This window comes from Centroberyx gerrardi, chromosome 7, assembly GCF_048128805.1.
Source record: "Centroberyx gerrardi isolate f3 chromosome 7, fCenGer3.hap1.cur.20231027, whole genome shotgun sequence".
Classification (NCBI taxonomy): Eukaryota; Metazoa; Chordata; class Actinopteri; order Beryciformes; family Berycidae; genus Centroberyx; species Centroberyx gerrardi.
In genome coordinates, this window is record NC_136003.1 from 5,762,761 (window position 1) to 5,788,516 (window position 25,756).

General features: G+C 41.4%; 1 protein-coding gene across 1 annotated transcript in view; it reads right to left on the minus strand.

The window, feature by feature from the left end:
* Positions 1–25,348, minus strand: part of pdxdc1 (pyridoxal-dependent decarboxylase domain containing 1) — a 41,285-nt gene extending 15,937 nt beyond the window's left edge. Inside the window, exons 1-15 of the mRNA XM_071909848.2 lie at positions 25,193–25,348; positions 23,047–23,123; positions 22,624–22,692; positions 21,835–21,921; positions 21,398–21,544; positions 20,031–20,220; positions 19,665–19,733; positions 19,461–19,539; positions 19,171–19,255; positions 18,026–18,074; positions 16,301–16,402; positions 15,195–15,320; positions 14,538–14,588; positions 13,545–13,589; positions 6,154–6,214 (exon numbers count right to left, since the gene is read on the minus strand). Of these exons, the coding sequence (XP_071765949.2) occupies positions 6,154–6,214; positions 13,545–13,589; positions 14,538–14,588; positions 15,195–15,320; positions 16,301–16,402; positions 18,026–18,074; positions 19,171–19,255; positions 19,461–19,539; positions 19,665–19,733; positions 20,031–20,220; positions 21,398–21,544; positions 21,835–21,921; positions 22,624–22,692; positions 23,047–23,123 (1,237 nt within the window). The 5' untranslated portion in view covers positions 25,193–25,348. The remainder of the gene's footprint in view (positions 1–6,153; positions 6,215–13,544; positions 13,590–14,537; positions 14,589–15,194; positions 15,321–16,300; positions 16,403–18,025; positions 18,075–19,170; positions 19,256–19,460; positions 19,540–19,664; positions 19,734–20,030; positions 20,221–21,397; positions 21,545–21,834; positions 21,922–22,623; positions 22,693–23,046; positions 23,124–25,192) is intronic.
* Positions 25,349–25,756: the final 408 nt, after the last annotated feature.

Genomic DNA, 25,756 nt, shown 5'->3' on the forward strand with positions numbered 1-25,756 from the left:
ATGCACATTGTGAGTGAACCATATGTTTTTCTTTAATTTTCTTATCCCCTGTCCTTCCTGATTCTACTCTTGATCTGATATTTACATCAGATCTCACTGCCTAAGGCAGACAAGAATCATAGATTATCCTCTTTGTCCACAGATGGATGAGAATCATACAGGGTAAAGATAAAGCTCTGTCATCTAGCTCTTTTGAGTTCCTAGATAAAGTTCTGTCATCTAGCTCTTGAGTTCCTAGGTAAAGCTCTGCCATCTAGCTCTTTTGAGTTCCTAGATAAAGCTCTGCCATCTTGAGTTCCTAGATAAAGCTCTGCCATCTAGCTCTTGAGTTCCTAGATAAAGCTCTGTCATCTTGAGTTCCTAGATAAAGCTCTGCCATCTAGCTCTTGAGTTCCTAGATAAAGCTCTGTCATCTTGAGTTCCTAGATAAAGCTCTGCCATCGAGCTCTTTTGAGTTCCTAGATAAAGCTCTGTCATCTTGAGTTCCTAGATAAAGCTCTGTCATCTTGAGTTCCTAGATAAAGCTCTGCCATCTAGCTCGAGTTCCTAGATAAAGCTCTGTCATCTTGAGTTCCTAGATAAAGCTCTGCCATCGAGCTCTTTTGAGTTCCTAGATAAAGCTCTGTCATCTTGAGTTCCTAGATAAAGCTCTGCCATCGAGCTCTTTTGAGTTCCTAGATACTCTGTCCCCCCCACATATAGTGTTCACTCATGCGCAAGTAAGCATTACCCGGACAAGACGAATGAAAATTCGTACTTGCCCGTGTCAGCTCTGTTGGGATCCTGAACAGAAACAGTTAAAATGAAGGCTATTTAAAAGCTAAGCTGAAAAGATATGTTTTTAGCCATTACAGGGTAGAGTAGGCAGTGTAAAATAGGAAAGTTTTAAGCTTTGACTTAAAAGTGGTCAAAGTCGGAGCTTGTCTAATATCATCTGGGAGGTTATTCCAGGTCTGTGTTGCATGATAACAAAACGCTGCTTCACCGTGTTTTGTTCTAACTCTTGGGACAGCCAGTAGGCCAGCCCCAGATGTCATAAGGGTCCTAGAAGGTTCATATAAGGTTCATATGGCACAAGCATGTCAGAGATGTATTTGAGAGCCACAGAGTGATTTGTAGACAAGCAGCAAGATTTTGAAATCAATTCTCTGAGTGACTGGTAGCCAGTGTAAGGATTTTAGAACTGGTGTAATGTGGTCGTATTTCCTAGTTTTCGTCAGGACCCTGGCAGCGGCGTTCTGAATAAGTTGGAGTTGCCGAAGAGCTATTTTTGAAAGCCCTGTGAACAGACCATTGCAGTAATCCAACCTACTGGAAATAAAGGCGTGGGTAAGCCTTACTAGGTCTTGTTTGGACATTATTCCTCTGACTCTTGCAATATTTTTTAGATGGTAGTAAGCTGACAAAGTTACCGATTTGATGTGGCTATTGAAATTTAAATCTGAGTCCAGGATAACGCCAAGATTTCTGGCTTGACTTTTAGTTATGAGAGACAGGGAGTCAAGGTGAGAGCAGACATTCTGTCTTTCTTTCTGTGCTCCAAAGACAATTATCTCCATCTTCTCTCAAAATGTTGCTGCATCCAGTCATTGATTTGTTCGATGCAGTGACACGCAGTGGTCCATAGTCACCTGGTGTAAGTGATATGTAGATTTGCGTGTCATCTGCAGAATTATGGTAGGCTACTTTATTATTTTGTAGGATTTGGCCTAAAGGGAGCATATAGAGATTGAACAAGAGAGGTCCCAAAATGGACCCCTGTGGAACCCCGCAGGTCATGGCCATCTGCTCGGACACACAGTTTCCAATGGAGACAAAGTACTTTCTGTCATGAAGATATGACTTGAACCACTTAAGGACAGTTCCAGAGAGTCCCACCCAGTTTTCTAATCTTTGTAATAGAATTGTGTGGTCCACAGTGTCAAAGGCAGCACTAAGATCCAACAGTACTAGAACGGAGACTTTGCCTGAGTCATTGTTCAGGCGAATGTCATTTAGTACCTTTATGAGTGCAGTCTCAGTGCTGTGATGGGGCCGAAATCCTGATTGAAAGTTATCAAAGCAATTGTTCAGCGTTAAAAAGTTACAAAGTTGTTGGTGAACAACTTTTTCAATAACTTTACCTAAAAACGGTAAGTTTGATATAGGTCGATAGTTATCCAGTACAGTAGCATCAAGACTGCTCTTCTTTAGGAAAGGCTTAATGACTGCAGTTTTCAAAGCCTTTGGAAAAATGCCAGATTGGAGAGAACTGTTAACTACAGGTATTAGTTCTTTTACCAGGCTGCTCAAAATTGTTTTAAGGAAGCTAGTGGGTAAAACATCAAGGCAACAGGTGGATGATTTGAGATTGGAGACAATTTCTTCGAGTGTTTTGTCATCAATGGGATTAAATTGTGTCGTACCTACCAAGTTACTTCTGGAAGGCTGCAGTGATGATGCTTTTTTGTTTGGCATTGAGGAGTTAATAGCATGTTTGATGCCTTGAATCTTGTCATTAAAAAAGGATGCAAACTCGCTACATTTGCTGGTAGAAACTAGTTCCGGGGATATTGGAAATGGAGGGTTAGTTAACCTGTCAACGGTAGTAAATAAGATGCGTGAATTGTTACTGTTCTTGTTGATGATCTCAGAGAAAAATGATTGCCTAGCACTTTTCAAATTCAGACTGTAATTTTTCTTTATAGATTTCAAAGTGAATCTGGAGGTTTGATTTACGCCATTTTCGCTCTGCTTTCCGGCACTCCCTTTTCTGGGCCCTTACAGAATGAGTGTTTCTCCATGGTGCCTTTTGCTTACTAGCGATCAATTTAACCTTAGCAGGAGCAATGGCATCAATTACATTCGAAATCTTAGAATTGAAGGTATTCAGTAGATCATCAACATGATTTGAAGCTGGGGCAGTTTCAAATTTGATGGCTTCCATAAAAAGTGTTCTGGTATTCTCATTAATGTACCTTTTTTTAACAGTTTCAGATCTAATGTTGATTTTTGGTGTAATAGACAGATCAAAGAATACACAGAAATGATCTGATAGAGCAACATCAAGCACAGTGACATTTGAAATGTTAACACCCTTAGTAATAACCAGATCTAGAGTGTGTCCTCTAGTATGGGTTGGCCCTTTCACATGTCACATGTTGAGACAGATCAAACGTGACAAGTATGGCAGAAAGTTCTTTGGCATTTTTGTCACTGACATTATCTATGTGTACATTAAAATCACCCGTAATGACTACACAGTCAAATTCAGTGCAGATAATTGAAAGCATCTCAGTAAAATCATCAAGGAAATGTGGAGAGTATTTTGGTGGCCTGTATATAACTATATATAGAATACATGGAGACAATTTCATTTCCATTTTAAATGACACATATTCAAAGGATGAGAACTCTCCAAATGATAACTTCTTACAAAGGAACCTAAAGGAACCCTAAAAAAGGCACAAACACCCCCTCCTTTTTTGTTCTGTCGTGCTTCAAACTCAAATATGAAATTTGGTGGGGTGGACACTGTGGCTATTGTATTTGGGAAGGTTGTTCTCTCCCAGGGCCTCAGCTTGCTATCGGATAATTTATGAATAACAGTTCTGGAACAGCAGAGGCCCAGGGTGTCCTAGTTGCTGTCGACGCTGATAGCAGCTCGTGCTGTTCAAGGCCTTAGAAGCCAGTAGTGTGGGTGAAGGCTGAGGTGGGGGTGGGGGGGGGTGTGCACGCCGGGGGGGCGTTGGCGGGGAGCAGGTGCGCCGGGGGGGCGTTGGTGGGCGGAGTATAGGTGATGGCAATACCCGTGACCTGGCCATGCTGGGGGTGAGTGGGATCATTTTGATCCCAGACTTCACCAAGTCCTCCATCTGGCTTGTGAACCTAAGAGGAGAGACAGGAGAGGGAGTGGATGCTGGACAGTCAGAGGGGAGTGGGGATGGAGGTGGGGGAGTCCAGGGCAGAGGTGGGGGGAGTGTGGAAGGGGGATCCACAGGGAGGGCAGGTGGAGCAGGGTCACTATTGTCACCCTGGAGCTGGCACTCTTTCTGTGGAGGAGCCTTTTCGCTGGTGGAGAGTAGGGCAGGAAGTTGTTTGGTGCCTCAGGCAGTGTAGAAAATTGTCTGTCAGCCGTCTAAGTCCATGTCCATTTAGGTGGGGACCCCTTCCTTTGAAGAGATCATCACGTTCCCAAAACAGGTTGAAGTTATCAATGAAATGTATCCCTTGAGACTCACAGGCATTAGAGAGCCAGGTACTCAGTGCAAGTAGGCGGCTCAATTTATTTATCTTTCTTTTCAATAGTTGGAAGAGGCCCACTGATAAATGATTGCATTTCTAGCTCATCAAGTCTGTTAAAAAGTTTAGAGAAATCTTGTTTAAGCACTTCTGATTCCCCTTTGCTGGTGTCAACAGCTCCCACATGTACAATAACTTGTTTGATTCCTGGGTGGTTAGACAGTACCTGGGAGAAAAGTCCAGTTATATCACTGACCATGGCACTTGGATAGCTGCATGCGATGATCCTTTCATTGTTCACAGCGCTGATAGCACCGTCTCCCACAAGGAGTATATCTTTCTCCTTCACCTCTGACCCAGATTCTTTGTCTCCGTGGGCCTTGTGCTCCTTCTGTGTGCCGGTGTTAATTCCACGTTTCCCCTTGTGAACGAAATCATAATTTCTTCCTTGTTTCCCATTCATAAAAGTGCTTTCCAGCTTGTTCTCACTTAGGTCAGACAGTGGTTGATATCCATTTTTGAGCTGTATAACTGGCGATGTTGTATTTCCCCTTGTGACGTTATCATTCATTTTTCTCATTCTGTGGTAGCGTTTTGGCTTAGCACCAAGTGTATGCCAGGTGGCAGTGAATCAGTCTGTTTGGGTCCCGCTTTAGCAAGTTTCGGGAAAGACACTGTATCATCTAGGTTTAGCATATTAGCGGTAGCATCCTGGTTAGCACTGCTTTGATTAGTGGTAGCATTCTAGTTAGCCCCAGACTTAGCTGTCTTACCACAGGTTGCTATGGGGAGTGTCTCATGTAGTCCTTTCTAAATGGTAAATGGACTGCATTTATATAGCGCTTTTCTAGTCTACTCAAAGCGCTTTACAACATGCCTACATTCACCCATTCACACACACATTCATACACCGATGGCGGCAAGCTACCACGCAGGGTGCTGGCGCAACCATCGGGAGCAATTTGGGATTCAGTATCTTGCCCAAGGACACTTCGACATGCGGACTGGAGGAGCCGGGGATCGAACCACCGACCTTCTGATTAGTGGACGACCCGCTCTACCTCCTGAGCCACAGCCGCCCCAAGGCAGTTGACTTTCTCAGTTTCCAGTGTAAAAATCTTCGCCTGGAGCACGGCAATTTCCTGTAGATATTTCCGACAGTTTTGGCATAATGAGTCCGTCGTGGGTTTTGATGGATTCGAGACGCTGGGACTGTGAGGCACCGCAGAAATCCACGGCCACAACAGGCTAATAATGTTAGTATTGCTAGCAGGCTGCTAGCAGGTCACACCAGTAGTTCAGCTTGTAGTATTCTCTGAAAGTTTAGAAGTAGTACATCGCTACCTGTGGCAACTTTAGCCGTCAGTAGGTCAGATGATCCATCTCAGTAGTTGTCATTAAGCCAGAAATTAGCAGCCGATGTGAGGAAAAGGGGGGAAAAGGGGAAATAGAGCAGAAATTCGAAGAAAAGCAGGAGCAAAGCAGCAAGCGTCTAATCACCCCAGCAAGAAAGAAAGAAATGTGACTCTTCGTCATAAACTACCCACCAACAAAAACATAATGGGGTCGAGTCGTTATTCTCTGTATAAATATTTTAGACTCTGTGTTAATGCGAGTATATGCTATACATAAAACTACTGAGATGAAGTCGCTTCATTAGTTGTAATTGTAATTGTAAAATGTAGTTAGTTGTTATTGTGTGTGCCTACAGGCTATGGGAAAAGTCTTATAGCTAATGTAGCCTCAATCTCATTTGGACTCTGGACTCGCATTTTTGATTTGTCAACCTTTTTTTGTTTTCTCCGCCCTTTTGTTTGAAATGAGTAGAGAAGTTCAGCAGGCTCGTTATGCTTGTGTTAGAGACCCACCCGAGCACACTTATTATATTATTACTACTGAAATGCACAGTAACGTTCAGACATAGACCCTTACCAGCACTCATTTCCTGGGAGAACCTGAATACCACCACGGGAGAGTTGAGCTCATCCTCCACCTGATGGACACACACAAACACACAGATCAGGCGCGTGACACTCCATGGGCATACTTAACATATGATTTACTGTATATCATGCAAAACAAGTGCTGGTGCTGAAGGGGTGGGATGTGGAGGTGTGTTTAAGAGTTTGGTTTTGTGTCCATGCCTACTGAAAGAAGCCATGTGTGATGCCCAAGGTAGTTGTGACTGGATATCACATACAGCACTTGTTTGAATGGTCAAACTGGTCTGCATGGGAGTGGTGCTGCCTAGTCTTTGCATCTCAGTGCTATGGAGGAGCCCAATTCCAAACCAAAGCCCTAGTCCCAGAGACATTTGGTTGGTGTGAAAGATTTGAAGCAGTGCCCAACCTGACTTGGTTAGAGGCAATAGCATATTACTTACACTTATCATATCCTTATTTCTAGTGCAAATGGATAGGGTCCATATTTGGCATTGGGCATCTCAATCTCCACTATCAGTGTTTAACATTTCAAATGAATGCCTATGAACCATGCAACCAGGTTATTGATAATGTTCATGAAACACTGGAAGCCCATGATTAACATGCAATGCCTGGACATATCTGTGTTTTTAAGGTAGCATTTTCAGGTAACTGACAAAAACGACTATAGGTACAATCGTGTTTTCAAAATTGTGAATTATCTAAACCCAGTCAGTCTCTTGTTTTTTTAGTATTACTTTGTCTCAATGGTACATTTTTATTTTTTATTTGACATTTTATTTTCTGAAACACTGGATCGGTGCCCCTAAAGCAGGAAACAACACACACAGTGAAGTCCACTGTTGATGACATCCAGGTCAAGGGTCAAGTTAAGCATCATCATGGCTGGGTGGGGGTGGGGGGGTTGGTGTTCCTGGGATGGCAATGGGAGGGTCATGAATAATTCATGAGCATGTGTAGTTTTACTGTCAGTTTTTTCCAATCAGAGAACCATCAACTAAACTGCGATCGCATATCTTGCACACACAAAGAAATAATCATCGTTGCATTCAGGCCGGGCTAACTGAGGTTTACTATGTAGCTGAGGAAGGGGGGATGTCGGTGGGCCTCCTCCCTGAATTCCTGACTGAGGCACATCATGGAGCTGGATCCCCAGGACTGGAGGGCAAAGTCAGTAAGGAATGGTAAAGTTGAGTCACAACTGGTATCTGGTGTTTATGACTGGGAGGTACCACCACTGGATAAAGCAATGGACACTGCTAGGTCTCCCAAAATAACGTAAGCACAAAATGATAGCTGGTGGTACGAGAAGCCCACACGAGCAGACCATGTGCGCAGTTGACAAAGAATGTGGCCCAGAAGAAAAGACAATTCAAGACAAAGAGGATTCTGGGAGAACAGCGATTCTGGGAGAACAGAGAGAGAAAACGACCACCATATAAGATAAGGATTGAGAGAACAAGGTTCATTCCCTCGCTGTGCAGCTGTCTCAAGGAGGAGCTACAGAAAATGAAAAAGCAGATAACTCATATAAGTAAGTCACAGAGCAAACGGAATGGGTCAACTCAATAGTGGCAGAGCACAGAGTAAATGGGGGTGTGGGGAATGAACTTTGCTCACTCCTTCAGTTTGTGTAATTCGCAAATATGGATTTCTGCATGCAAGCTGCAATATGTCTCACAAAGACAAAGTTCCCTTTGTGTGAGAGCTGTCACTGCGCTTGCACACCTCTTGCTTGTGCTTACGTTTTCACTTATCATGGGTTTTGTCATGGAAATGTCACCATAAGGACAGGAGTACAGGTGCAACCAACACCATCTCCTGGATGAGACGAAATAAACACGCAACACTCACACTGATGAGGATTCTAGATGCAATGAACAATACACACCACACAGCCCCACTGAACAACACACACCAGCTTGATTGAGGCAGTCATCATAGTGGCCCGTAACACACCGTGGATGTCAAGTGAAGCCCAGAATGAGTGTAGGCATTGGTGTAGGCAAATCGCTGTCTTCAAGAGTGTTCATTGTTATTCAATGCAGTTGATGCAGCATGGAAAAGGTAAACTGCCTTACTGCAGACATAAGCTTATGTGATGGGAAGGGGAAAAATCTACAGTGCTTGGCTATGTTGAAATGTTGATACTTGCTACATAGTACTACTTCATTTTCAGCAGTATACTGTACAAGAGTACAAAAGAGAAGTAATGTATGGTGTCACTCAAATACTACTGGATGCTTGTTACTTTACTACTCCAGCAAATAGGATACACCTTAGAATGGCCTGGCAAACCAATGACTTTCCAGTCCCAAACAGCTGTGAATTAATTCATACCCAAAACCCAAAGAAATGCATGGGTGTGGAGCTACTTTTCTCATCATTTCTCCCTGAAAACACATTGGAGAATCATTTTTAGAATTGATTTTTACTTGAGTCTATCTGGCCCCTAAGTGAAAAAATCTTTTTGAACATGTGACCATGGGAACCTATGTTACACTAGTTTTTTTGTGAAAACTGCTAAAATCAGAGACCCCTTGTGACTAACTACTAAAAATAGTATGATACAGAAATGGCTGTATCTAAAAAACTACAAGGAGTTGTGTCAAATGCTTGGTACCGTTGGATTCAGAACAAGTTGAATTTCAAGAATGTGTGCTTTGATCTGGCATAAATTTGGTATGTTAAATTAATGTTAAACAATTTTTTGTGATTTTTTGATAATCTATAAAAAAAAAAAACTTTGTCTGCCAATAAAGGCATGAAGAATATGTGAAATCAAAAATTTTGATTTTGGTATGTATAGCCACATGCCTTGACAGTTCTCTCTGTAAATGTTGTGTTTTTACCTCTAACAGAAAAAAATCTGTGGAGCATTTCCTTAACATACGACAACATATACAATCGAGCCAATCACCGCCTTTGTGGGTGGGACTAAAGTTTGAACCGTTCGTGCAACGGTTTTTCATCGGCGTTTCGGGAGAATAATATTTGTTGAAATCACCCCTTAACCAACATATTTTCTTTGCAAAGATGATACTTTTGTCAAAAACGACCGACATTCTTGGTGAAGTTAGTAAATACGGCTAGCATCAGTGTCACTGAAAATAACGTCAGGATTGTATAAACCCTCAGGCTGTCAGATCCTGCACTGCACAGCTCGCCCCTATTATGACTGAACTTTTTAACTTATCATTGGAGCAATATTCTGTCCCCAGATGTTTTAAGAAGTCTATTAAAATCCCTGTCCCAAAGAAGACACCAGCTACTTGCTACAATGACTATCATCCGGTAGCTCTGACGCCGGTACTCATGAAATGTAATGGAGCACCTGGTCCTGGACTTTATTAAAGCACAGATTCCTGCTTCCTTGGACCCGTGGCAGTTTGCCTATAGGAAGAACAGATCGGTGGAGGGTTCTGTATCTGTGACAAATTATCTGATGAGTATGGGTTCACTACAGGGCTGCATTGTAAGTCCTTTGCTGTACTCTCTTTGTACTTATGACTGATACTTATTGTGAAGTACGCTGATGATATGACAGTTGATCAGCTCTGATGACAAGTCTTTTTATAGAAAGGAGGTACATAATTTGGTCAACTGGTGCAAGTCAAATAATCTTAATGTTTCTAAAACTAAAGAGATAGTAATAGATTTCAGATGTAGAAAGGCTGACCATAGTCCTATTACCATCCATGGAGCTGATGTTGAGATTGTCAATAGTTTTATTTTATTTATTTATTGTCATCATTTTGGGGCATTATGCTCTCTGATGATCTTAGCTGGTTTAATAATACCAGCTCTGTTATTAAAAAGTCTCAACGTCTTTTCTTTTTAAGAAAGCTAAAGGATTTTACCCAAGACAGCAGTGTGCTACATAGCTTTTATAGGGGTGGTATAGAGAGTGTTTTAACATGTTTTATGACCGTATGGTATGTGCAAGAACCTTGAAAGAATAGTGTAGGGCTGAAACGATTCCTCGAGAAACTCGAGTAACTCGATTACTAAAAATCATCGATGCAAATTCTTTGCATCGAAGCTTCGTTTAATCCATATCACTATATACACACTCAGTGTTTCGCACGGATGATTATTACTGTTGCACAACGCGCTGGAGAAAGAGAGAGAAAATAGCGAGGGGCGAAGAGAAGAGACAGGCCAGAGAAAACGACAGAAAGTGTCCAAAGTTTCGGATCCAGTGTTGCCAACTTGCCGACTTTGTCGCTAGACTTAGCGACTTTTCAGACCCCCCTGGCGACTTTATTTCTCAAAATCGACTAGCGACAAATCTGCCGACTTTTTCTGACCATGGGAAGCAATGTTAATGTGTTGAATCCCAAAGCATTTGGCAATAAATTGGTTCGGCTGATGCCGGTTTTCTCTACTTGCTTGTCTAATCCAGAGAGGTCTGACGGTCACAGCGCTTCCCACACAGCGTAGCTCCCTCCCTCCGCTGAGAGCAGGGACTGTAGGATAGGGTCGACTTGTAATTGCTACCGGCGTACGCCGAAACTGGCCCGGGTGGGCGGAGTCAGCACTTAATATTAAAACGGGATGAGATGAAGGCTAGTAAAGAATGCACGTTAATTATGGCTATATGTAATGGCTAGTTAAGAATGTAAATCAATATGGTGGCTAGTTATGATGTCCCTAAGTTAGCTAAGTTTTGCTCAAGAAAATAACCACAGAAAATAAAATGCTGCAGTCAATTTGTGAAAGCCTGAGCTTCATTCATGTTATTATTATGATAGTCACACACACATACACACACACACACACACACACACACACACACACACCTACTCCCCTCACAGTGATGCATAAAATACCCCAGAAAGCAAAATATCAGGTGGTGTAAGTAGCAATTGGAGCCTAAAATGCACCAGTCCAATACAGCAGGTATATTCAGTTTAGTTTGATTGCAGTGAGTAGGGTCAGCAGGTGTAGGGCAACCCTTCAACATAGCAAATAAATGTACATTAGCCAGTCTTATGAACTTGTATGATATTTAGGCCTAGTAATAAATATCAATAATAATTATTATTTCACCTCGTTTTCAGTAAATCACAGCGTCGTATGGACAGCTTCGTGCGGACAGCTTTTCTCTTTTGTATATTTACTATTGCTCTTTAATAAAGCAAAAGTATTTCTTATCCGATTACTCGATTAATCGATGGAATAATCGGTAGAATACTCGATTACTAAAATAATCGATAGCTGCAGCCCTAGAATAGTGCGCCATGCGCAAAAAGTGATTGGCATTGACCTACAGGCCCTGGATGAAATATACCGCTAAAGAGTACTCTCTCAGGCTCTTGCTATTATTAAGGACCCTCTAAGCCACCCTGCCTTTGATATCCTCACCTTGCTGCCGTCTGGCGCATGGTATCGTCCTACTACATTACAACAGTTAAATTGCACTTCACATGCACTTTATGTAATGTTTTATGCTCTACTTAGTGCTTTACCATCAACATTTATGTTTATTTGTATTTGTTTGCTTGTGTATTTTATTTTATTTTTTTAATGTATGTATTTCCATGTCCTATATGTCATGAGCTCTGCACTTTTTAAATTCCAATGTGGTTGTCCACAAATGGTAAATAAACTTGTACTTCTACTTCTACTGTGAAAATGTGACTTTCACATAGCCTCCCTCACCCAAAAGTGGGTGAGGGGGGCTATGTCAGATACTTGTGTAGGAGGAGAGACGTTCTATCACAGAAGTTGAATGGATATAACGGTCATTCCTATTCAAATCAATGTTCCTGGATGGTTGGAGCAGCGGCCATTTTTATGTTGTCCATTGGGCTAGCTTCCTGACTTACGGCAAGTCGCTGAAAGGAGAGGTTTTACAGCAAGGACCAAAGGAGTTTCTCTGTCACCTTGCTGCCATAGATTGCCAATATGCTAATGTTGAGTAGAAGAACTAGCTTTGATAAAGCTACGTAAACCTCGTCGCTAACGTTAGCTTTCAGTTGAGTTTTGACAGTTCTGCATAGTTCTCAAGCAAGTGTGACAGACTTTACGGCCTTAATGCCCAGACTTGCGTTGTCACCATAGAAATTAACCTTTAACATAATCGCTATTTTATGCTGTACTAACCAACTTACCATGGCAAACAGTGGAAGGACTGTTCTATCCATTCAAGTTCTGTGCATTCTATCAATGTTGTTGCAATTCCAACTGGTCGCCAATAGAGGCAATAAAGGTCATAGATTACTTATTGCCCCTTTAATACTTTATACGTGATATTATGGTTTGTTGCTTTTATAAATGGGTCAAGTGACATCGGTGGTCTATTGGTTCAGTACTTACATTGACAGGTTTTTTCCCTTTAAAATGAAGGAAGCAATTCATGAATTATTCAGGACCCTTCCATTCTCCCCCGAGGAAAAAATAATGCGTGGGGAGAGGCATTCCCTGAAGTACCTCAAACAACATGCCTGAGTGATCCACATCCTAAACAATTAAGAAGAAGTGAGTAATCCATCAGCCAATGGGGGACCCATGATTTGACCTGTGTGGGCCAGGTCTCAAATACCGCTGAGCTTATGTGGGTGAAGGAAAATGGTCAGGAGTGAACGTAACAAAGAAAAGCAAGAGAGGGAAGTGACAGAAGGGAAGGAGGGAGTGAGGGAGACAGGCAGAGGCTTGGTCCCACCTACAATAGAGAGTATGAGAGAGCCCAGAACGTCCCGCAGTGAAGCCCCGGAGATGGGCGGGATCCGCGACACCACGCCCTGGAACCAAGGCAACCCACACTGACTATAACTACAGCTACACATACACACACACAAGCATATACACACACACCCCTCACTGGCACAGTGGTACTAAAAACTCCCTTTAACACTCAAATCGCAGCATCTTTACAGTATATACTACTCACAATTGTACTCAGGTAAAAAAGATGAATCCAGTTTGCAAAAAGCGCTTACTGTTAAAGTTATGAATTTATTGGTATTTAGTATATTTATGTGCATTTAGTATTAGGAATCAAGGAGCTATACTGTCCAGCTGTTTACAAAATGTGTCTGACTGAGATAGATTTTGCACTAATTTAGATTCATCCTAATTTCACAAAGCTACTACTGTGGGAAGCTGTGGGAAGGCCGAGTTTGAGTACCACTGTGTGACGACACTTTGATCCCCAACACTGTGATTGTTCACTGCATTTGGCTCTTAGCATAGTCGCTGCGCAATGCTACGAATCACAACCGCTCAAATAAGGTGAAGTCTCATCGCTTCAGAGGATTCTGGATGATGTATCAATCACTGTGTGTACGCAGCGTTTGCCCTGGGCTGATGACAGTGAACAAGCCATTAGTCTGTAGCCCTGAGGCTGGGTCAGTATTAACACAGCTCTGATTTTACCATGGTCAAAGCCTCGAGGAGAGAGATCTCTGTCTCAAGCACATCCTACAAACAGAAATGGGCTTTGTCTTTACATCAAGTGGAGGTCTTTTTTTTTTTTTTACATGTATTTCAAGTTAATGTTATTTACCAATACACAGAATCTGATCCCTTGTGCTCCTGCAAACTTTAACTATAACTATAAGTATGAAGTACTTGACAGCATCTTATCACAAGATTTGATTATATTTATATTGTGAAATACTACATAATATGGCATGAAAAAATGTATATGTATAAAACATTCACTAAATGAATGAGAAATTACCATCAGCGCATGGCATTTAATTTATTAGATATTTGGTTGTAAATTCAGTATCAGTGACTGCAGCACAATGAGATAAATATTCACAGCTGGGCAAACTTTGAAAATTGAGATGATAAAGCCATTGTCCATTTTGCCTTTTCTTCCTGCCTTGGTGTTGAGTGCATTATGCTTCATTTGAGGGCAAACTGCTTTCACAAGTTTGCTGAAAAAGCCTAGTCACACTTTCAATGAACAGTGTGCATCTCACACAAGATCAGCTAAGCTACTGTTGAAAGACTTAAACATCCATGCTCTTGTCATGAGGTGATGATATATGGAAGACACTGGAAACTGTCCCCTAAAATTGCACTGCAGTCCTTCACTGTTGTGTGGAAACTTGTTGGAAAATTATACTACATAGATTTAGGAAAAAATTAAATTCCCAGATACCCAACGTCACCTTCAAGAGGAAGATCTGAATGGAATATCCCGGGGATCCCAGTTCCCAGAGTTAATCCCACCATCATTGGCTGTTCTAACAGTTTTAGTCATAATTAGCTAGCTTTATAATGTGTCTTCATCACTGATTTGACGGTGATATATTAGTCCCCAAATCCCAGAAATCAGCTGACCAAACAGCCAGTTCAATGTTAAAAGTGGAAGACATTATATTCTAATCTATGGTAGATTGTTGAGAGATCACTTACTGATGTTTTGATGGAGGCCAGAGTTTTTAGCTTCTCTAGTAGCTGCTGGCTCTAGGGGAAAATGAGAAGGTGAAATGGCTATTTTACATATATAACAATACCACATAATATTGTCCTTGTCCATCTCCATGACACTTGTGTAGCAACTTCAATTTCTGACGATACTTTAAATTAATTCTAAGATTTAGACTATAAAATATGTACCATGTGTCCATTCAATTTCTAGGGTATTGTGTGTCCCTTTGTCAAACTCGGGTCCAGATTCACTAAGATTGGGTTGCGAGGGCATTTTTTCACCTCAGTTGCTTAAGCTAAGAGTGCAGTTTTCATCTTATTCATTACGAAATTTATGTAGATCAAATTGTGGTGCAAACAAGTCCTCTAAAAGAGCATTGTGCAAGCCAATAGCCCCTTCATCACCAACTACATACGCAAATGGAAACATAATGAGATTTACATGTAATTTCAATATGAGTCTTTATTTTTTGACCAGCGCTGTTAGGCAACTTTCTACTCTTTCTGATTTGGTCATTGTGGTGATATAGCGCGCTCTTCCCTCCACAAACCCTTAGCGAATCTGGACCTGAGAGTGTCTGTGCTGGATGGTTTTTAAGCTAACTGTGGTGCTGCAGTGTACTGAGACTCATTACTGCTCACCAGAGCTGTGGCGTGTTTGATCTTGTGGACGATGCCGTTGTGGCCAAGGTACTGCAAGGAGAGCCAGAGAGGAAGGGCTCGCAGTTTCTCGACCGGCTGGCTGGAGGTCAGACCTGCTGCCAGAGACTAAGGGGGAAAACAGCAAAAGAGAGAGATAGAACAACAAAACAGAGGGTAAGTCAGAGAGAGGGAGACAAAGATGATCGGCCATGGAAAATTGAACACAATACAACTAACCGGAATGAAATAGAAAGAGAACAGATAAGGACCAGGATAGACAAAGTCCTCCATTTGATGTAGAGGCAAGAGGACAGAATGCAAAGGGGCAATGAAAATACTAGTGGGCAAGTAACAGTGAAGGTTAGTGTCTGCAGTTCGGATGCTGAACTGCTAGCTGAGAGCTTATGGCCAAACAAACAAGTTTTGAACCACGGATGGTTGATATTAAATTCATAAACAAACATTTTTTTGAACATGGGCATTCCAACAAGTTTAGCACGTGAACACTTCCAAGTTGTAACAACTAAATGTCATCCCGTTATTCCGCTTATTCCCATATGATGTGAATGCGGCATTAGCATGGAGCCTACAATCACTCAACATAGTGTATGCTAAAGTGTTAGCATGGAGCCTACAATCACTCAACATAGTGTATGCTAAAGTGTTAGCATGGAGCCTACAATCACTCAACATAGCATGCTTAAGTGTTAGCATGGAGCCTGCTATCACTCAACATATTGTATGCTAAAGTGTTAGCATGGAGCCTACAATCACTCAACATAGTGTATGCTAAAGTGTTAGCATGGAGCCTACAATCACTCAACATAGTGTATGCTAAAGTGTTAGCATGGAGCCTACAATCACTCAACATAGCATGCTTAAGTGTTAGCATGGAGCCTGCTATCACTCAACATAGTGTATGCTAAAGTGTTAGCATGGAGCACCAGAACCAACAATCTTCCAGGGACACAAGGATGATTTTGGTGTCTATGTTCTCATCTCTTAACAGGGAAGCTGACCATTGGGACAATCTATCAAAAACGCAGTCTATTGCTGTAAGTTTGACCTGATGCAATCTAAAGTGCAGGTCTACTTTATGATCTTACCAGTGCTGGGTCTTCATGTCTGTAGAGGGTGACAGCAGTTACAGCAGGCAGTCCCAGCCACAGGCCAGGTGTCAGCGTCATACTGTCACTCCTGTTGGCTGCCTGGAGGGAGGGAACACACACACACACACACACACACACACACACACACACACACACACACACACACACACACACACACGTCAAAAGTTAAAAACAACATGGAATGGCATTTTGAGTGTCTTGCTTCCATAATTAACATGGGACATAACGTAAGGAGGGATGGTTCAGAAGTGGGCGAGTGTGACCATAGTAAACACGGAGAGTGACGCAGAAGAACTGGGTGCTAGCCTGCGTCATTCTCTAACACCCTGTTATTGGAGCAGCAGTGGACCAGACAAGCAGAAAGTTGAGGAGGAAGAGGAGGAAGATTTTGTTACAGTTGCAGCCTTTATCTGATGGAAAGAAAGAAAGAAAGAAACCGGACAAGCAAGCTTGTCTTTATTGTGTCACACAACACACACCACACCACTTGCATGCAGCGACCACACACACACACACACGCTGACGGTGGTCGGTGAAATTCAGTCTCTGCATTTGACCCATCCAAGGCATGTCCTTCCTCCAGGGGGCAGCCAGGAGCAGTGGGCAGCTTAGCTTAGCGCCCGGGGACCAACTTCAGTCTTCGTCATCGCTGGTCAGTGTCTTCTGCATGTTTTTAGTGGGGGTCCTTACCGATGTTATATGGAGGAACCCCAAGTGAGCACGGGGAGAACATACAAACTCCACACAGAAAGGCCCCTTTCTACGAGATAGCCTACCTGGGCACTAGGCACCGAAGGCATAGCTTGTATTATTAATGTTACCTGTTCCTTTACTAATCAATGCACACTGAACAGGATCATGTCTCATCAATGGATGTGCAATTAATTTGCTGGTTGGATCAATGCCACACAAAGATGTCATGCAAGATTGCAATGAGTATTAATGTGTAAACAGAAAATATTGATGTAGACTAAGAGAGTTTGTTTTTCAACTCCAATTAGTGTATCGTGCAGTGCTGGAAACTCAGACACACACACACACACACACACAAGATGAGTATCTCCTCCATCTGTGCATATCGACACATACAGTACGTCACATTAAGCTGTAACGCTTTGAAAAGGTCAGCTGCAAACTACAGTACTGTGCAAAAGTACAAAAGAGTTGTTTATTTAATTTCCAGTCAATTGGCCATTCAGTACTTGCTTCAGATCTGAAAAAGTCTCCTGAAAAGAATGGAAGCTGTAATAAAGGCAAAGGGTAGACACACTAAATACTGAAAAATTTGATATTATATTTTGTTGTGGAGGCATTTGTGTAATTTTGTGTTAAATATACGTTTCCTGCATTTTTTTCTGACACTGAAAAATAAATAACTGGAAATTAAACAAAGAAAGTCAGCTTCATCACAGTGTACACCGTCTTGCCTAGGCTGGTCACTGATGTTAGGAATGTACAAATCTTTCCTGCTCTTAGACTGATTTTTAATTTTTAAAAGTTGGGTCAAAAACTCTGGGTTAAGGCTTCTTCTGCATATTTTAACGCAACAACTACGCATACACTGTTGTCAAAATGTATAAATGGCTCACAACATACACACAGTTAGGCAGGTCTGCTTAAAAGACCTTCCCCTGATGTGTTTAGATCTGCAAAGAGGCAAAAATGACATGAAGGATAAGACCATATTTAATGTTTGATTACCATGACAGCAGAAGAGACTTGACCCAGTGCCAGAGTTGCCAGGTTGACCCTGAAAGAGACAGAACGTAATAATAAATGTGATTATTACTTTAGTGATGAGAAGAGACACTTTTAACTTGCACTGGTCTCATGCCTGCAACCAAACAAGTATTTATCACAATGACCATTTACATTTAGGGAATTCTCTTTTTAAAAGGTGGTATGTGTTGCATTGTAACATCAATAAGTCATTAATTGGGGGTGCCCCGGTTGACCGGTAGAGCACCCATTAAAGTTAAGTCCTAATAGCAGCGGGATGGGTTTGAATCCGGCCCGTGCCCTTTGTTGCATGTCATCCCCTGTCTTTCCTGTCTCTCTCTACTATGACTATCCAATAAAGCAGAAATGCCAAAAAAAATCATCTTTAAAAAAAAATCAATAATTACCACATTCATTTTGTGAAATTTGTATAATTACTGTAAACAAAAAAGACCATTGCAAAGATGATTGGCAGCCTCTACCTGCAGCGCATTTTACATTGTGTTAGCCTCGCAAGTAAGACGAGTCTCGCATGATCACACTGCGAGAAACGTCTCATCTCCCTCCCCAATTGGAGGCTAGGAATAAGGCAAGATGCAGCAGAATCGTAAACAACAATGGCGACAGGGCGTAAATGCATCTAAAGAAGAACAGATAACTACACTGAAGGCATACATTTTTGTCAGAGAAGAAGATTTTTTTCACTCTTCTTCCTACTGGAATCAGCTAGCTCCGCTGGTGGTGAAGAAAATAAAGCACTGAGGGAGAACCCAATACTCATTGTTGTGTATTGGAACAGAGCTAAAGCTTTCAGAGTTTCTGGCAATGGCAGATGGTGGAAGGAGTGAAAGGCCGATGGAAAAATCACTTCCAACATGTTTATCCTCTTCGGGGGGGAGGGGGAACAGGAAGCTACAGGGTTTGTGGTCTGAATTTTGAGAAACAATAGCATTAACAATAAGACTGGTGTGAGATAGGGGCTACCAATGGTCTCAACCATTGTCTTGTGTTTATGGTAATTATACCAAGGTATCACAATTAATCTGACAATGGTATGTTGATGGCTAAAATGCTACACGTAGCACCTTTAAGAACATCTACTGTAGATAGTACCAGAGATGACTCACCCTTCCACATGGAGCCACATGCTGTACTGATCACATAGCTCCTTTAGACGACTCAACTTGTCTGTGTGGCCTGCACCAGGGGTACCTGGGAAGGAAACGTAAACAGCTTCAGATATCATACAAACCACTTTCACAGAAGTCCAAATCAACTCACTGCAACAGTATGAAACATTCTTACATGCAACTGATCTAATGTTAAATTAATATGGTGTTCAATTCTGATACATAACGGTTTCAGTCTACAGTGCAGTGTTTCATAAATATAAATTTTCCTTCAATTTCCCACTGACCTGCGTTGGCTATCAACAGCAAAGGAAGCTTCCCAGCATCCACGTCTTCTTTGATTAGTTTGTCCAACAAGGCAACATCCTGATATTGACAATCAAAATCAAAATCACTTCATTCTAACTATCTGCTATCAATTTATGGTATTCATCACTGAAATGTTCCAAAATATAGAAAAACTAATCAGGAGCAGGTTTTGAATTTCCGACCATTTGGTGTTGGGATCCAAAGATGGTGTTGCATGGGACCGTACACAGACTGGAGAGAGGCAGGCCAAGCTAAGGAGACAAGAGAAAATCCAAATTTTTATTATGTCTGTAATGTATAATAAATAATGTATAATAAAATGAAATCTTGCTTCTATGCTGTGGCCTTGTGCATAACACTGATACTACTAATAATAATCTTCTTTATATGGCACTTTTAAAAACAATTGCAAAGCACTTTACAAAAAAGTGAAAGCAATAAAAAAGCAACAACAAGGTGAGAAATCTAAAAACAAGTCTATAAAAGTGAGTTTGAAGATTTTCTTTAATCTACATCATCTACAGTATGTGGTGTGTGTGTCCTCCTACCTGGCTGCAGAGGTGCTGTCCCAGACCAGGCCTGCAGGAGGCGCTCTGGTAGATGACGGGCTGTGTGGAGCTGAGGACAGTGTAGCCCTCGGAGGCGTACTCCTCGTAGCGGGCGTTGATTACCAGCCGACACACTTTCACCAGGCCCTCCCGGTCGTCCTCATGGAAGTAGGCTGAGCCGTTCTCATACCTGAATGACAGATTGGGTCGACGTGAATGCACATGAGGCGAGTCTAACCGAGGAACAGCAATGTTAAAGTGGCAAGTAACACTAACCGAGCGTTCACACTGCAAGCAACACGATGAACACGATGAAGTGCACCGCCATCGCTTCCCAACTTTTAATTGAAAGACTACAGGAATAAACTTCTCTAAAATGATGCTTGGAGAACGGCTGCATCCATTGTTGGGGTCGATGGTAAGCTCTGAAGTTATTTTATTGTTTATTTTCTTTTAATGCTACTTACTTAGCACTTGCTAGCTAGCTATGCTAACTCATCAAAACGATGTAACGTTATGAAAGGCAGTACTAAAGCAGTGAAAAAGACAAGATGGCAGGTAAGAGAGGGAAGCACTAACAAGCACAGGTGCCATGTGCAACTACACAAAATTGTGCAGGACTCAGTGGCACTTTACTCACACAGTGAGTCGCGCTTGTCATAATCATTTGAATTTTGTTGGGAAGCATTACAAGTATTGAAAGTTGAAAACCACTAAGCATGAGCACAGACGCACAGCGTTTAGATTAGCCCTCCAATGATGAGAAAATGGCTTCTGTAGCTGACCTGTTAATTAATTAATCTCCAAGTAGCTCTCCACAGATGAAAGTATCACACTTTAAAACCTTGGCTCAGCCACACAGAAACTGGCATATATACAGCACATATACCATTTTAGAGATTCAGATTGTTTTGTGCTAGTATACGGTATCTCCATGTGCTGATGTGTCTAAGAGACTGTAGTATTTTCATTAGGTCCTTGTTGAACTGCTATGTCTCAAATGCCTGAGGTAGTAACCTTTATAGGCCAGTTGATGAACCATAAGTTATTGCAGCTAGTTTTCATTGCAGTTGCACTGGAAGATTTATTTTTCCATTTCACATTTCTCTACAACTGAAATTGCTTGTGGAAAAGTTTTGCTAGCTAGTAGAAGATTCATTTCAAGCTCCCTGGTTTCCTGATAAGGTAAGTCTTGTCATTTTACAACATTAGATTGTTTGATTTAGATTTTGCATATTGTTTGCACAGTTTGGAGTTTCAGATAAAACAATCATGTCTTGGAGACAGAGCTGCTCTGGGGTACGGTGGCCATTTCAGGACATCTTTAGCCTCCATTGTTATTATGAAAAACACTCCCACAGGCCTACCTGAAGAGTCTGCAGAGCCACAGTGTGGTGTCAGACAGGATGCGAGTGGTCAGCTTCCGGAGTCTGTCTCTGTCCAACACCGAGATGTAGGCCGCCAGGCTGTGACCCAGCAACGCCATGTGACCCTGTTCACCCACATTCTGCATCCTGCTGAAGACCGTCCATTAACTCCATTCAATCCTCATGCCCTTCTTTTATTCTTACCCCAACCTCACCCTAAAGGCCCCATTCACATCTAGAACAATAACTATAAAGATACATTGTTGCTCAAGCATTCACACTACGATATCTGTGATAAGTTCCTCAGCAAATGATGTATCTCTGCAGTGAGCCTCCAAATTCTCCGTCCCCTTCTTTCTTGGAACTTTGATTGGTTGAAAATCTTTTAGCGTCTCTGTGTACTAACACTAACAGCAGAGAAAACGTTAGACGCTTACTGCTGGCTTGGCATGTCCTCCTCTTCCTCCTCCTCTTCATGGATGAGGTTGTGGACTAGGTGTAGTATACTAGCAACATCCTGGCCACTGCAGTGGAGGGGCAAAGACACCACCGTTGATTAGTGCTTTTCCAAAATGTTATACGTCCATTTTAAAATAACATAATTTGATGTTCATCACAATGTCACAAAGATATAAAAGGTATCCAGTCTGCGGAAGTGTAAATGTAGTTGTATTAACCAAGGATTTAAATTACTAACCTTACTAAAACTAATCTACTCCTGCAAGTTAAAAAATTGGGAATATTTTTAATTTGCAATAATATTTTGCAACATTTTCATACAGATAAATGTCTGTTTTGCTATTCTCAATCACTGATTCATACAACACAATAGTGATTCAACCTATAGCCAGTTCATGAAAGCTTTCGTGACAGATTTGCACTTCTAAACACCCCGGTGTCACGTAGGTTTTTCCTGGGAAAAATCCTCTGGTACACAAGAAGTGATGCATTTTACATTTCCAGTTACTGTTTGGAATAAATAGCAGAAGAACTGGATAGTTAGCATGTGGCTGAACAGACAAAGAAAATCTTAGCCAGAAACCTCCCACTCTGCAAGTTCTCAATTCAATCGCTGCATTCTCATATTACCAAACGAACCCAACTAAGGGGGAAACCACTCCAGGGTTTTAAATAACTGCTCTAAATTAACTAGGAGTGAAAACACCCTCATCCCATTCATATAGGGCTATAGATTGGATGTGTGTGTGTGTGTGTGTGTGTCTTACTCTCCCTGCAGGGGTCCAGGGATGCTGGTTCTGCTGTAGCGCCGCCTTTCTGTCCCTGCCTCCAACTCTCTAGAAAGATAAAAACAACAAAAACCCAGCAAATCACAAGATGTTCTTACTTGGTATATTAGGAGCATTACATAATGTTGCATTCAACGTCAGGTGTACTGTTTTTTTGAGTTGGGAAGTCGGACACCTGACTTGCACGCGTTCATGTGCTTTTTAGTGGGAAATGAAACCAATAAGAGCGTGAGGGTTTGAAGAAAGGAGAGGGGAGAGAAAGGAGACCAACAGAGAGAGATAGGGTTTCCCATCGGTGTATGTGTCTGTGAAGGCAGCACGGATCATCAGAAAGTCATACTTTTGCCCTCTGGTCATTTCCACCCACTGTCAAACAAGAAGGCCAAGAGTCTATGAGCTTACCTCTGTCCGTCCCCCAGGATCCTCATGGCCTCACTCAGATTCTTGCCCACTTGAGCCATTGTGGAGTCCACCATCATCTAAGGTGTGTGTGTTTTGTGAGAAATTCAGGGTCAGAACATGGACACACACATGTAAAAACACACAGACAATGTGAACCTCTCATGGTAAAATGTAGGGAAGTCTAAATGTTTAAAAACAAAGTTCAATATTGAAGTTGCCATTAACTCGTAACATGGATACCTTGACCAGAAATGTGAGGAAACCTGCTTTCGTCAAACTGGATTTTCTACTAGCTAGCCTGAGCTCAATAGATCACCTCAGGACATTATGACTGTGATAAACATTGAGACAATTCCAGTGGGTATCAAGAGTCCACACACCCTTTCAAATTCTCCAGTTGTTGTTTTGTTTTGTTTTTTTGCCTTAAGGCCTGAAATGAAAACCCATTAAATACAACTTCACTTTCATTTGGATATAGTAACCAGCAAAATAATGTTAAAAACAAAAGGCTCCTCTCTGACAAGGAGCAATACATTCTTTTTGCTCTCCCACAGCACAAAATGAACATAATATAGGCCTATCCACAGATTTGAGAGTTATTGATCAATCATTGATCAATCAACACCAGTGACTCAAGGATTACTTCAGCGGGTGCTGAGATTTCTGGCTTTCAAAACTCACTTTCTGGCCCGTATTCTGCTTTGGCTCAATCCCCACTGCAATTTTAAGGAACTCACAATTTTAATGGATCTAATTAGAATCGCTTCAACTGATTTCAAATGAAGCCAGATTAGCTTTGTGCTTGTTTTTTTGGATTAGTAAAAAAAAAATTTGTGATTAGTAAAAATCTCAATTATAAATGGTGTGCAGAGTTAGCAGCAAAGGTGTTTTAGTTTTTCATTGTCAGAAATAAGTAGCCTTTTGTTTTTAACTTGAAGCTTTTACCTTGAAAAGCCTGATTTAATGGGTTTTTAAGTCGGGCCTCAAGGCAAAAAAAACAAAAACCTAAAATTTAAATGGGTGTGGAGACTTCATTTGCTCATCATGGTATGTTTACTTTGGACAACCGGAGTGCAAAGACGCCTATAAAGACAGTAGTATGAAGCTTTAAAAACAGTTGGGCTGCCTACACTTTGTCCTTATGGCATGTTACACCTGTTAATATAATAACCTACCATTGACGTGGTAACAGTTTGCAGTTAATGGTGTAATAAACCTGTTAACACAATACATTTCCCATTAGTGTTTTACTGTTCACGTAAAAACGTTTTCCTGTTAATGTAATAACTATCACATTACTGGGTTTATTACATTAACTGGAAGGTTGGCATTTTTGGATAAGTAAGCAGGTTGCAAGGATCACCAAACACCTCTTCCATATGTATTCCACCTTTTATCAGATGCAGCACCATAGTTAACACCAAATTTGGGAATGGCTGACAGTTGCATTACGACTTGCATTATCAGTTCAGCTATTTCATTTTTGAAAACTGAACATTTCTGCCTTCTCAGTAACGTAATAAAACCCAATAATGTAATAATTATTAACAGGTTAAGTTATTAGCTACATTTTACTACATTCATTTTGAATGTATTACTTGAACATGATTATTTTTTGAATCCCATAAATTGGTACTACGTTGATGAGAAGTGAGTCCATTAACATTACTCCACTGCTTTTCTCTTCTTATTCCACTGCTACATACAGTATGTTAATGTGTTACTACTGACCAATAGCTTATATCTATGTAGCTAGTGTCAGACATAGTACCAATTTGACAGCTGCACTGGTTCTATGTTACTAGTGGAGGAGAGAAACAAGTGCTCGGATAAGGATACAGTAAAATGACCTAGTCTTATCTGTCTCCTTTCCCCTCCTTGCTTGGCATGACTGCAATGTCAGCAGCTGTCTTTCAACGGTGACAAGGTATTGATCTAGCTAGAGCAGCTGCACCGTCATACTGGAAATACGCTTTTAATATAGCGACATACGGCTTCTTCCACTTGAAGAATACACGCATACATCAGACTAAATAACTACAGTGTTCGGCTGTTAGCTGTCAAAAAGATGACACTGACAGCTAGCTAGCAACGAACAGGTTATCTATCTGTATAGCAGGAACCCAGCTGACCGATATCCTCTTACCTTGAACGCAACCGAATGACAACGTGACCGTGTCCGTCTTAGGACGTGGTGCGGAAAATCTGAGGCGAGGAAACACCGCCTGTTCCCCCCAGACGGCCTCTGGAAACGGTGTTAAAAGGCTAATTTTGACCGATATCTGCTGGCTAACGTCACTTGTTTCCCTGTCTCGCACTGCTGACAGTTTACTTCCTGGACTGGCGCGCGACGTGCGTTCCACGCTGGCAGCGCTGACGTCACGCTCTGCCACAGCACTGCCATAATGTAATACTGTTATAAATAAATGTAAAAAAACAAAAAGAACAACTGTATTTATTTTTTATTTGGCCCATTACAAATCTACTATTGTATTTATTTATATGGTCCATTACAAATATAATAATATAATTTTATACAGATATTATAATACTTAGTATAATGATGGGTACATTTTATGTACATAAGAACAACTGGTCTCTAATCAAGCCTAATTTGTTGCGCTTTATAAATCAAATAAAAATTATTATTTACTTGAAGTTATTTACTTTTTTCAAATTTACTTAAAGTGTATTGTCCCAATACTTATGG